Raw genomic sequence first — 13,821 nt, 5'->3', positions numbered from 1 at the left:
TGACACTGTATAGAGCGTTTGTCACAAATTATTGTTTCTAACATATCAATAAAGCTACTACAAAAAAATTAGCTTGTCGAAAAGTTTATGGTAGTTGTAGTCCACAAAAAACGATCCGTTCGACAGTTTACGGCAACGTGTGATTAGAAACAAGTTATATGTATACGCGCTACAGTACAAAGTCCAAAATATCTGTTCCGTCAATGTAATTGCTACACAACCCATCAATTTTAACTTTGTAAGTTCGTGGGAGCATGGGGTACACTAGCGCTTGAAGTCCGGAAGTAGGGCGGGACGTCGCTGCGTAGTTTCCAAACATGGCCGTTAAGCCGTTGACTGCATCTGCTCCTACGTTCGGCTGAATTAGTCACACTTTGAGGAAGTCATTGCCAGCGCTGGACTTCGCTAACAGGTGGTTACGAAAATGTAGACGTCAGTCGGAGGCCTCTCTATTTTCTTTGCGAGTTCAAGTTGGGCGAATTTAGCACTTACAAACTTTATTCCGTACTTTCTGCTAACGATCGAAACGAGCTAACGCCGACGTCCCAACATTAACTTGGGTCAACTTTTTCCTCAAAGCGGCAAGATCGCAATGGAGGAGTCCCGTCGTCCAACCAAGACTTCTGTGTGAATATTTCCCTCCCTAAGGACACAACCTTCAAACGGACTGACTTAAAAGACTATCTTTGATTTGTTTTCCCCCAGTGGAAGCTAGCTGTCGAACGTCCATTAGTAGGAACTTGGACGGGGCGGACATAAACAATGTTTTCTGTCAAACCCATGAAACCAACCTTCAAGTGTTATCTTCCTCCCGTGCAGGTATATAAACGCAACACAACACACCGTTCATGATATTGTGTCTTAGCTGTAACGTGGGGAATTTCGCAGAGCGATTTGCATGCAGACCCTTCACTTTTTCATCAGAGGTGGCAAAAGTACTCCTACTCGTAAATGTAGAAATAGTGATTCATTTTCTTTTGAAAATTTGCACATTCAAAGAAATATTTTCCCCCGTTTTGAAAACTGAATTTGAAAAACTAGTGTTGTCTCCCAACTTTTAGCGTCTAAATCAAAACATCACAAATGACCTTTTATCAGATTTTTTTAAAACAAGGCAATAGTTGTGGACTATCTTGTTTCTCTTAGTCCTTTGCTGATTAAGTTACAGGTGTGAAACTCCCATATTTGAGACGTATATCCTGCATGTTTTCCAGGTCTCTCTCCCCAAAACACCTGATACAAATGATTAGTTTATCATTAGATGGTTTAAAATGATCCAAATCATTTGAAACAGGTATGTTTGAGAAAGAAGCATCGTAAACTTGCAGGACACCGGCCCTTGAGGAGTGGAGTTTGACACCTATGGTTTAGGTGATGCGCCCAGTTAAATGACATGCCTTCTCATTAAAACCAAGATTGTAATGACTACTCTCTATTCACATCTTTTACCCTTTACCCATCTGCAGAGGTTGAAAATTTTAACAAAACTGTCTTTCAATCGCTAATTGTGTAATAATACAATTTGTTAAAATATTGAGAACCTCATTCATTTCAGTAGTTTCATTTCAAAGTCATGAAAGAGAAATCCCACTTTTCTAGATTTTTTTTTGTTTTAAAAGTGCTACAACTTCCAGCCAATTTCTTTAGTAAAAATAACTTTTTTTCTAACGTAACATTATAGTTCCTCAAGACAGTGACTCACAATTAACTATAGTAAACATTACTTAAAAAGCAAGCGTGTCCAATCTCTGTCCTCGAAGGCCGGTATACTACATATTTTTCTTTCCTATCCACACCCGAATCAAATGATCAGCATCATTATCAGGCTTCTGCTGAGCTTGCTGATGAACTCACCATTTCAATTAGATGTGTTTGGCGAGAAACGTGGAAAACATGCTGGGCCCAGTTTGGATACATTATATGAGACACTTATTATAGGTGTAGGGAACTCCAATTCATGAGTGCTTTTTCCTGTCTATTTTTGATCTGTTTCACTTTCAACACACCAAATTCAAATGATCAGGAACAGAAACAAGCACTATACGGCTCTCGAAGATCTGCAGTTTCCTATACTCTTGCGCTTTTGGGTAAAACATAGAAGCATTGGCAAAATATTGGAGGCTTTGTACAAATATCGAAGCGTACCTTTATGGCTTATCCTATGAGAAATTATAAAATAACTGATCATTCTCATGACCTTTTTTGTAATGTCACATTTTTTTGCCATCATTCATTAACCACAGACTGCTGGTTACCTTGTTTCTTTTTTAGAGTGATGTGAAGAAAACTATTGACCCCCCTATTAAAAAGTTGGAGCCCAAGCTACTTCCAGGTAAGCTTGTATAACTGGCAAATGTTCCTTCGAAGTCCCCAAGTGGACCATAATCATAATACCTATACCTCACATGCCCATTTGGTTTTTCAGTCTCATGTTCAGCTGCTTCATTAACTGGAGTAGCAAGAGAGTTTTCAATTCTAAATATAATTCTGGTTTCTGACCAGATGACAAGGGAACCTCAAGGGAGTGGCTCAGAGCAGCCTTTGAAAAAAAACTTCTGTGGTGTGCTAGAGTAATTATTGACAGGTGAAATACCAAGTAGAGGAATATTATTATTTCTCTATGATTTCACATGAGGTCAAAGTGAAAGTGACTGGTATCAAAAATACAATTTTCATATAGAATTCACCACAGCTTCCTGATTATGAGCCACTTCCTGAAAAGCTTCCTCTTTTTAATGTCCTGGAAGTTTGAAGTGGCAGTCATTTTGGCTACGTTTACACTCCTTTCTCGGTGGCCATGACAACCCAACTTGCTTCAAACTTTGTCTCCATATTCAAGTCCTGTGAACTTTTCTCACGGTCTAACATGGTGTCCATTGGGGGATGGGGCTGTGAGTCTCGGAGGTTCAAAGGCGCTTTGCGGTTCAGCCGATGGATTGCCACGGATGCCAGTATTTTCCCTCCTGGCACATCAAATTCTAATGGGATCCCTCACATTTCGCACCTTCTGTCCTTCTGTCAAGGCCTTTTACTGATAAATCATGGAATGCCAGTAACTCCTCTGCTGGGCAATTCTCCAGATTTGGCAGTAGCACAAAGCGGGGCACAAAATATGCTCAGTGGATGTCTGCTGATGATTAGTTTTTTGTAGTAATAAAACCGCCAACCGGCCCCTCACCTGTTATTACCGATAAACACAATCTTGTAGAATAAAATATAGCGCCTTAATTATCCACAGCAGAAATGATCTGATCATCTTCTACAAATGACATTTTATTAGTCTATTCCAAATTTTAAATGCATGTTTCTGCTTTCAGGGGAGATAGTAGTTAATGAGGCAAACTTTGTGAGGAAATGCATCAGTGCTGAAAGCAGCCAAGATGACCTATGGGGGAAGCTAATATGTACCAACTTTAAGGTCTCCTTCATCCCTCAAGATGCTCCAATTAAACCGGTAAGAATAATGCTGTGTGTTGATCATCATTGTTTTCACTCGTTCACTGGCAGCCCAGTGAAAATGGATTGTTGATATGTTGACAATGAATGAGTTAAATGTCAGCTGTAGGCTAAAAGTACTACCCGTGTAACAAAATAGAAAAGGATAAAGGAATGACTCAAAGTGGTGTACTGTATTTTCACTTCCATGTCTTCAGCCTTTATGAACAGAAAAGGGAAGTAAACTTTTGTGTTCTTGATTGTAAAGTGAGAACATGCGTCATTTCCACCTATGCTGCAGACTGCCGCAGAGATAATAAAGTGCCAAGTCATTGCTGAACCAGATTTTCGTGGGTCGAGTCATACATAGTTTTTGTTTTGTTGCTCAGAAGTTTAAGCTGTCCCACCTGCTGCTCGGAGAGCATGATGTCCCCTTGACATGTTTAGAGCATGTGGTAACAGGTAAGACTGGTCCTTACATTGGTTGAAACTCAGAATAAATGCTTGTCGTTTTGTTTTAGCTGGATTGGTGTATGAGTGTTTCACTGTTTTTTTTTTTTTTTATCTTTTACCTGATCTAACATCTGATAAGAAATGATTAAGACAGAAAGGCTGTATTATTCATGTGATTTACAGAAGGATGTTATGTAATGATCAGGGATGCTTGTATCTTGCTAACATTTTTTCAAATTAGAAGGATTATGATAATTGGCTTTTGTTTCAGCTAACAACACAATTTTGCAAAAAAAAAAAAAAAAAAAATCAGCTCATGCTTTTGTTATTTTCAGTGAACGATACAAAGGGAAAGAAGAAAGTTTTGGGCTCAAACCAAAAGCTTAAGTTTAACCCCACTGAGCTCATCCTTTACTGTAAAGATTTGCGGATCATAAGATTCTGCTTTGATGAGGCTGGTCCTGAGAGTGCTAAAAAGGTGAGTGATTTCTCGTTTTCCGTTCATTTCGTGCCAGGTCATTCTCATTTTCATTATTGGGACATTCGAATATAGTTCTAGTCAAACATTTTTATGAGGGTAAGTCTTAGCAACAGATCCTATTGCTACCAGGATCTTGTCAACAGATGATTGCACTTATCTTGGGAGTCATACACACAGATAAAAAAGAAGAGAAAATCCTCCAAAAATCATGAGAACGCTAACTGCTGTAGAGTTGCGTTTCTGGTGTGCTTTAACAGTGTTGCCTTAAAGGGAGTATGTCTACTTCTTTGCATGCGCCTGTTGGAGCTTTAGGGACATTACGGTAAATGCAGCAATAAACCGTAGTTATAACAGATAACAGATCGCTTTTAAATGAAGCGAGTTAAAATTACTGTCTTCATCTACTAATGCTTGGTTTTCAAGTTTTCACTCAGTGAAATCAAATCAAAGCAAATAAAAAATGACAGTGATGATTCCTTGTCACCATAAAACTCCTCTAAGTACTCTTGAATTTCTTATGGAATTTTTAAAAAGAAAAAAAATGTGGGGAGGGTTGTATATTGCGTTGGACAACACCGATATGTTAACAAAAATATCCCAGTACCCTCAAAAATTGTTCATAACATTAATCTTTAGAATTATTAAAGTAAAAACTAAAAAAAAAAGTGACACAAAATTTGAAGTCCGGTGGGAGTTGACACATTGTGGTTGTTTATGACCATTGCATTTCTTGATTCGAGTATGTTTTCACTCAATGAATTTTCTCTGACCTCATGCATGTAAAGCTTATTGTGCTGATTGTCCATTTTGTGTACTTGCTTACTCTCCATGTCAAAGCTGTAAATTCTGTTATGAACAGTTGTACTGTACATTTTCACGTCACTACTCCTTAATGCAATGTGCCAATGACTGAACACATGAATAATATACTATGTTGGTGTCTGACCTCTTGTCATGCCGTCTGGGAGCATTTTTTTCTGTACATCCCTGCACCACATTACCCAAGCAACATATACCTGTATAGTGTGCTATTTTCTAATTAAAAATACATTTAATAATGTTTTTGGGGAAACTGAAAAAGATAAATGGCCTTTCCATGTATCAATGGGGAAGGAAGATTTAAAATGAGCCTTTGAGTTATGAATGTTGTCACAGAATTAATTAAACATATTGCCTCAAGGCAGTAGGCATCGCTGTATAAATAATGTGTATTCGAAGATAGGGTGATTGTTCAAGTAACAGTACGAGAATAGGAGGCATGTAACTGTCTCAACTGGCAAACGATCATGATTGCAATGACCGAATTTCGGTTCTGTGAAATTTTGCAATGTTTTGTTAAGACAGCGTATGTTCTTTGCTTCAACATGGAACTTCTTAAATGTATTAACCATGCCACACTGCTGTGGGTATTTGGGGACACAATGTTAGAAATTACATTGTGAAGTTTAGAAAAAAAAAAAAAAGTCCTGGCACTTTTTCTTTTTACGACGTATGGACTCAAGCCAACCTGTAATAACTTATTCTGCCGTAGTAAATTACAGAGTCTGGTACTCTTTTACGCACGCATGCACGCACACACATGGGTGTTTTCTTTGGTGTCCTCATGCTATTCACAGCTCTACTGAATGGTCTGCTTTGTGTGACGCCAGTACAATCCAGAACAAAACGCCTGGTCCTTGTGTTGGGAACACTTTTAAGGCTTTCCGTTTTTTTTGTTTTTTCTTTGTCTGTGTGTGCACTCTAAATGAAATTGTCACAACAATGCTTCCTAGTTTGATTTAGTCATTCATGAATAGTGTGGTTGTGTTATTCTTACTGTAGGTTTGTCTCGCCATTGCTCACTACTCCCATCCAGCTGATCTGCACCTGCTGTTTGGGTTTGAGTATCACGGACGGCGGTACCATGAATCTAAAGGTTCTAAAAACACAATTTTTCATCATAATGCAATGAAATATTAATGTGTCTTACTTGTTCATGCAAAGATTGAATTGTCATGTTCTTGCTTTCCAGCTGAGCGACTCAACGGGTCTGTCCGAGGAGGAGGATTACAGACGCCCATTTTTGATAGACGTTCTGAGTGGGATAGAGAGATCAAGCGGACGGGTGCCTCTGAGTGGAGAGTGTGCGCCATAAACGAGTTTTATAACATCTCCTCAAGGTCTGTCCTGCTGTGTTTTTTTTTTTTTTGTGCGTGCCCCCCCCCCCCCCCCCCCCCTCCTATATTTTGGCAAGACAGTGTATTTACACTGTAAACTGTTTTGCTTGTTTCATTTGTGTTCCATGGTAATGCATGTCTCTCTTTGAAAGGAGGTGCCACAGAGTGCAAAGGTGACGTCATGTGGCATTGTAAATATTGTCCAATGTTTTTATGTGACTGTGTGTTCCTTATCACACAATAGTTACTTGATTGGGTTAAGGCATACTTGCATGAACAAAAAACACTTATAAGAGCATACATTTTGTGACTCATTGTCCTGTCTTTCTGCTCATTCTCAGTCTTCCAGAGTACATTGTTGTCCCAGTTTCTCTCGCAGACCAGGACCTAAAGCAGTACTCTATATTTTTAACTGGCAACCGCCTCCCTGTGAGTGTCAGTTATACGTAACTAGTGCTGTTTATCAAAAAATCACCAGGAATGTTTTTCATTTTCGTTTCTTTCACCCCACCAAGTTGATTCATTGTTTATTTTGCCGTAGCTTTGGTGCTGGAATCACCGCAATGGAAGTGCTCTTGTGCGCATGGCCAGTGTGTGTGACCCAGTCCAACAGAGGAAGATTGAGCAAAGGTAGAACAAACTCTTTAAGAATGTAGTACAGTGTTCTCGTTTTTTGTGATTAATGGGGACCAAAACCCCCCAGAAATTTGGAATCTGCACAGTAGGGCACACACACACAGACAAACAACAGTTCACACACCCAATCACACCTAAAGACAATTTAGTATGTCCAATCCACCTGCCAAGCATGTTTTTGTATTGTGGGAGGAAGCCGTAGTGCCCGGAGAGAACCCACGTGGGCTCAAGGAGAACATGCAAACTCCGCACAGGAAGGCCAGGGTCAGGTGGATTTGAACTCTGGTCCCTTTAACTGTGAGGCTGACATGCTATTCACTGCGCCACTGAGCCGCCCTCTCCGCAATACAGCTTCTTTAAAAAGAACAATATTCTATATTCTCATGAGGAATCACCCCCTTAATGTCTGTATAGTGAGTATGCTATTTTTCAGATTGCTTCCTAATGCCCTATATAGTTTGCCATTTGGTACCGCTGGTGGAATATCAAGTTACTAAAAGTTAAATCCCTGTTACAGTACTCTCATTGAATCTCTCAAAGCATCTTGAAAAAAAAGAATTGTCCCTACAAAAAATGCTCAAAGAGTTTAATTTTTTTATTCCTGTTTAATTACTGTGTTTTTTTTTTAGTACAAGACTATAAAGTGATATTTTTCATGTTAAAAATCACAAAAAAGTATTGTTTAGGAGGCTAAAATGGATTGCATCCATTTCATGGTTGTGAAACAAATTGAATTCTGGTCTAACAGTATAGTACACATGTATTTTCAATCAAAAATGCGCTCAAAAGAACATATACAATTATTTTTCATTTGACTTGTGTATTCATAGTCCACTGTAAAAATATCACGGTATAGTGATTAGAGAGTCGAGGGAGGATAAGTGAACATTTTGAACACAACCCAGGTTTTTCATTTGTACAATTTTAGGTTGTATTCGGTCAAACTAAAGATGTTTTAATTAACAGATGCTTGAAATAGTTTATTAATCCCAAATGTGTTTTGTTCTATGTGGTAGGATAATCACTGCCATCACAAAAAGCCACCCACAGTGCAGTGAAGTATTTACTTCAGATCTGGACAAGTGCCTGCCGAACATTCAAGACATCCAGTGTTCTTTTGTCAAAATACGACAGATCTGCGTCATAGGTGATCCTTGTTACCATTTCAATCTGGACACAGAAGGAATTCCTCAACATTCCTCGTTTCAGTTTAAATTACAAGTGTTTTGTTTTGATTGTGTGCAGATCCTTTTGAGGAATCTGAGGAACGGTGGCTTTCATCCATTGAAAACTCACGATGGCTTGAGTATGTTAGGTATGGAAACAACCTGCTCTTCTCTGATAGCACCTCATAAACCGAATTCAGAACTTGTTACACAATTTATTGTCAAAAACGTTTTCGCAAAAATCACAAATGTTGGCCAAATGACAAAAAACAGTTGCCCTATTAAGTCTGCATATTATGAGATGGTCTGTGTTTCAGTGTCTTCTAGGAATGGTTGGCTTGTTGGGTTTATTAAGTGAGTAATACACAAAAATATTTTAAAGACAATTTGTAATTGCAGGGCCTTCCTGAAGCACGCATCTGAGATAGTGTACCATTTGGACGGCAGGAATGTTTCAGTCATTCTTCAAGGTAAACGCTTCATCGTCAATAGCAACATAAGGTGTTTTTTAGACCCCGGATTTTCAAGTGAACACCAAATTCATTGTATTAAGCATATTCTACAGTTTTAGAAATGTTGTTCAAAGACATTGCCCATCATTGGACTGACTTTAAATAAATCTCTTCTTCCAAATACATTTGATTTTGTTCCCATGACCTTCAACAGAGGAAGAGGACCGCGACCTGAACTGCGTGGTGTCCTCCTTGGTGCAGCTCATGGTGGACCCTCACTATCGCAGCTTTGTTGGATTTCAGGGTTTGGTCCAGAAGGAGTGGGTGATGGCAGGCCATCGCTTCTTGGACAGATGCAACCACTTAAAAAAGAATGACAAAGAAGAGGTATTTGTCCATTTGTACAAAGTCATGCACTTGTTTTACTTTCAATACACCAACATAGCTTGTTTTTTGTATTGTTTTCAAAGTGCCCACTGTTCATTCTATTCCTGGACTGTGTGTGGCAAATGATGAACCAATATCCAGCTGCATTTGAGTTCACAGAAGCTTATCTGACAGTCTTAAGTGATAGCATGTGGATCCCACTCTTCAGCACCTTTCTCTTCAGTTCTCCGAAGCAATGTGCCCAATACTTGATGGTGAGAATTTTAAAAGAAGAAATAAAACTTACATGCATTGTTTTTCTCATTAGTAATATATTTCAACGGGATTGGTTGATGTCTGTATTATGCTTGTCAGAAACACTTGACAATTTCTGGTGGCACTTTTTTTTTTTAATCATGTTTGTTTAATGTCTGATAGACTTACATGTAGTCAGAAATATTAAATTGTCTCAATTCTGTAGGACTTTGCAAGGAATAAAGCTATCCCTCAAGGCGAAGACCCAGTTGTGTACTTTCCTCCTGTTTGGGACTGGTCACAACAATTGTCCAACAAAGACCAAACACTTTTTAACAACCCCATGTACGTTGGCAAAGGAGCTGGATGTGTTCTCAACGGTGAAGTGAAAAGCTTTAGACGCACAAAGGTAATGTTTCTGTCCTGCTGATTTGTCTTACTTATCAATCGTAGAGATCAAAAGTTTGGGCACGCATTCTCATTCAATAACTTGATCGTGTTGCCTCATGATTGGGTGGAACTTGCTGTTGTTGATTAACTGCACCATCATCTTTTAAGTGCAACAGGACAACACCACAAAATTAAGCTTTACTTAAAGTTTGCGAGTGACTCTGTGAGTGGATGATGTGAGATGATGCCACTATCAACTCATTGCAATGTCGCATGGCTGGCAAGCAGGCTAGTGGAGATACTAAACAGCAGACACTTTTCTCAAGGTCCCTTATAAAAGAGGCTGAGGAATTTACAGTGGAATAAAAAAGGTTGGGCACCCCTGATCATTTTCAAAAATGTCCTTTATAAATCATAGAATGTCCGGCGCAGCAATTTCAGATGAATATATCACATGCCAGACAAACACAGTGATATGTGAGAAGTGAAATGGCATTCATAGGGTTTACACAAAGTGTGCAATAATTTCTAGACAAAAATAGGCATAAATGTGGGCACTGTTTGTTTTTTTTTTTTTTATTAATTTGATTGGGGGGATGATTTGTGTTTGCCATGTGAAGTGTAATTATGAGAAAATAAGGATTATCTTTTTGTTCGGGCACTTTGATGCACTTAGGTTTTTTCCTGCTTCAAGAAACCTGTATAAATCCTGTTTAAATTTTTTTTTAATGCTTTTTCCTTGTGTCAGTGTATAAAAGGATACAGTTTTAGGTATACTGAACAATTTTTTTGAGATAATAATCTTATTTATGGTCATCCTGGTGAGTGGGGGGGCATGAAATGTTTTCTCTTTTATGGGGGGGCTTTGCAAAATAAAATTGAAGCACTGCTCAAAACTAATCATATATTGAAATATAATGGGTGTGTTTGTGAGTGTGATAGGATAGGCGCCAGATAGCCAGAGAAACTAGTGAGGATAAGCGGCTCAAGACAATGGATCGATAATAAAACTATAAATGTTGTTTAGAGTCTTTCTGGTGACAACTATTTACATGCAAAGATGCAAATGTTCTTGACAAATTTTCCAGAATGTTCCTAAGGTCTGATAATGAGGCTTGCCATCTCTGACTATATCTTCATGAATGTTTTCTCCCTTTACAGAAATATGGCTCAATCTTCCGAGGTGCCTCTGCATCCCTGCGGAACGGCCTGAAAGGTGGAGAGAATGCGCTCACCCGACGAGGGTCCCTGGGGACAGAGCTGAAGTCCGACTTCTCACCCATGAAATATGTGGTGGAGAGTCCGTCGGAGCGCTTCTTCAGGGAGTGGTTCACCCGACCCGCTGACCAGCAGGGCCTCTTGCTTCCCTTGCTCTCACCGTCCCACCTGGCCCTCTGGAAGCTCTACTTCCTCCGATGGGTACCTGAGGCTTGCATTTCCAAAGGGGGGTCCATAACCACATACCACAAGCTCTCCCAACTGGTGGACGAAATTGAGATGCTCCAAAACCACCTCAGGGAGTACACAGCTCCCACTCCGAGCAGCACTCCTCTCCCTAGCCCAAGAGGGACCACTGTAGACCAAAGGCGCATGTATTTCCAGGCCGGTTCCCCAAATGATTCTCCTCCTGAATTCCTTTCCTCCTCTTTTCCATTCACCCCTGTTGGAAACCTGTGTCGCCGTAGTATTCACGGAACTCCCATCAGCAAGTTTCTAAATGGAGCGAGAATCTGGCTTTCCACAGAGACACTTGCTAATGACTCCCTTTGAAAACAGGCGGGATTTTCTTGCTGATCGCGGTTAGCACTCTTAACAAAACAGATAACAAAAGTGTTTTTTTTTTTTTGTAATTCTTTATAAGCTAGAATTTGCAACATTGATGCTGCATCAAAATCTGAGGCAACGCCAGGAAGAGCATCGATCAGAAAATCACTATCAAGTCATTCAGATGAATAAGTCAAACCACCTCCTCATTGGCCAGTGATGTGCTACTGTGATGTGCGCTCATACTGTGATTTTATTTTATTTTATTTCTTTGTAATATATATACAGTATATTAAAAAAAATGTATTTTATTTTTCCCTTTTTCCCACTTAAATCACTCTTCAAATTAGCAAAGTATAACTGTTCTTCTTTGCTGAGCTTGTGTGATCCACGCATCCGGTGCAGCCCGGACCTGTGATGTCACGCCGTGAGATTAGCCTTTCGTAGTCTCACACTCCAGATTTTACTGCAGCAACAATGATGCATTTCGACTACACTGATTTCAAACTGAAATTATACCCTCCAGGAAATATGTGGACCATCTAACGTTTTACTTTTTTTTTTTTTTTTTTTTTTTTCTCAGTAAGAAGCAACACACAATATACAGTAATACTACTAACTGCCCTACTATGCCATGTGGTACAAACAATAGTTGTGGGTTTTCTACCAGAAACTTAGATTCATAGTCCCTTTTTTGGAAAGGTTTCATCAAAACTAATGCAGTCTTCAACCGTTCCGTTTAACAAAAGAAGGGTGCACTCAAAGCAAGTGTTAAGTTTTCTTTATAAAGGCTCCCTTTTGTTTTGTTACCACTCAAGGGCTCCCTCTTGTTTTGTAACCACTGAACCAAAGACTGACTGGTGAAAACGAGTAAATGGTTCAGTTTAAAAGAGTTGAGAATCTAGTAGTGATCATCTTTAAATCAGGGATGTGGAATATCTGGCTTGAGGGCTCACCGTAAAATTCTAAGTACAAAGTAAAACCACAATAAAAAGACATAAAACCACAAATGCTCATATGTTAGGTAGTTGCATATGTATTTATAATTTCTTTACTATAGACTTGCAGGGACTTATTGCAAACCTAAAATAGCCCCAAACACGAAAAAGGTTCCCCACTCCTAATAACCTATATTACTTAAATGTAAGATTTCTTGGCAATTGCTTTTGTGTTCAAGTGTTGAGTACACCATTCGCTCCACAAAACTGCTATTAATTGCACATTTTACCCAAATTTATGGTTCTTTTTACGACGATTGAATATAAGTTTGGAATTGTTTTAATAAATTTTGTATCTGCTTGAAATCTAATATTTGCGAGTTAACGGTACTAAAGTCTAATCTCATTTTTGACTATTTTATGGATAGATCTCTCTCTCTCTCTCTCTCTCTCTCTCTCTCTCTCTCTCTCTCTCTCTCTCTCTCTCTCTATATATATATATTTATATATATATATATATATATATATATATATATATATATATATATATATATATATATATATATATATATATATTGTTCTTTGCTGATTCAATGATAACTGTCTTCACTTAGTTGGATGTGTCAGCAGATTTATTTATTCCTATTATGCAAATATTTTTTTCTTGAGAGGCATTGTTTCTAGTTGCCACTCTTGTCTCATGTGCCTTTTGGGAAGACTTTGTAACAATGTTCTATAGTATATCTGATTTGTCTACTTAAGTTGATTTTCATGGCGTCTTAAACCTTTAACAGGTACTGCACTGAAAAGGGTTTCCTGGCAGAAAAGAGGGCTGAATTATGTATTAGTAACTAATCATTACATTTTATTTTCAACCGAGATGCCCTTTTGTCTTTTTTGGGGGGACCACAAACTGACATGGAAGAGGTTTCACAGGATATGTTGTTTAATAGCTAGGTGTGCAATTCATGATTTTCTTATACCACTCAGGAATGTTGCCCTTATTGGTGTATGAAAGTTATCTACTCAAAGTACATGGCATTGTTTTGGATAAAATGATCAAATATACAGTGTTGTGAAATGTTAAAAAATTGAGCTGATCAAGGACATGGTAGGGTTGCTTAGAGAGGGTCTGATAAATATCACTGCTGCTTTTAACTTCTCACGGCGTCACTAAAAAGTATAAATGCCTTAATTTTAAATAATGCAAGTGTAAAACCACTAAACATTAATGTACTTTTTACAATTCATTTCAAATAATGCAAGTGTAAAACTACCTAATGTAATTTTTATAAGGAAAGACGCGGGTCATCAGCACAGTAAAGTTTC

At 38.6% G+C, this 13,821-nt stretch overlaps 1 protein-coding gene across 3 annotated transcripts; it reads left to right on the top strand.

Moving 5' to 3' along the window:
• The first annotated feature begins 301 nt into the window (after positions 1 to 301).
• mtmr10 (myotubularin related protein 10) lies at positions 302 to 12,966 on the top strand. Of its 3 annotated transcripts, none has more exons than XM_088413843.1 (17): positions 302 to 412; positions 706 to 819; positions 2,272 to 2,332; positions 3,318 to 3,454; positions 3,825 to 3,897; positions 4,224 to 4,366; positions 6,191 to 6,284; positions 6,381 to 6,528; positions 6,867 to 6,954; positions 7,067 to 7,155; positions 8,178 to 8,308; positions 8,407 to 8,476; positions 8,727 to 8,797; positions 8,994 to 9,166; positions 9,250 to 9,420; positions 9,627 to 9,809; positions 10,952 to 12,966. In XM_088413843.1, exons 2-17 carry the CDS (start codon positions 763 to 765, stop codon positions 11,558 to 11,560), a joined length of 2,298 nt encoding a protein of 765 aa, XP_088269969.1. In that variant the 5' UTR covers positions 302 to 412; positions 706 to 762; the 3' UTR covers positions 11,561 to 12,966. The 3 variants fall into 3 exon arrangements, with proteins under 3 accessions (XP_088269969.1, XP_088269968.1, XP_088269967.1); XM_088413842.1 differs by having other exon boundaries at positions 316 to 627; XM_088413841.1 differs by having other exon boundaries at positions 316 to 819.
• Positions 12,967 to 13,821: the final 855 nt, after the last annotated feature.

This window comes from Hippichthys cyanospilos, chromosome 4 (genome assembly GCF_059441005.1).
Source record: "Hippichthys cyanospilos isolate Australia breed blue-spotted pipefish chromosome 4, RoL_Hcya_1.0, whole genome shotgun sequence".
Taxonomy (NCBI): Eukaryota; Metazoa; Chordata; class Actinopteri; order Syngnathiformes; family Syngnathidae; genus Hippichthys; species Hippichthys cyanospilos.
The sequence above is the reverse complement of the archived record's forward strand: the minus strand, read 5'-3'. Positions and strand labels throughout refer to the sequence as shown.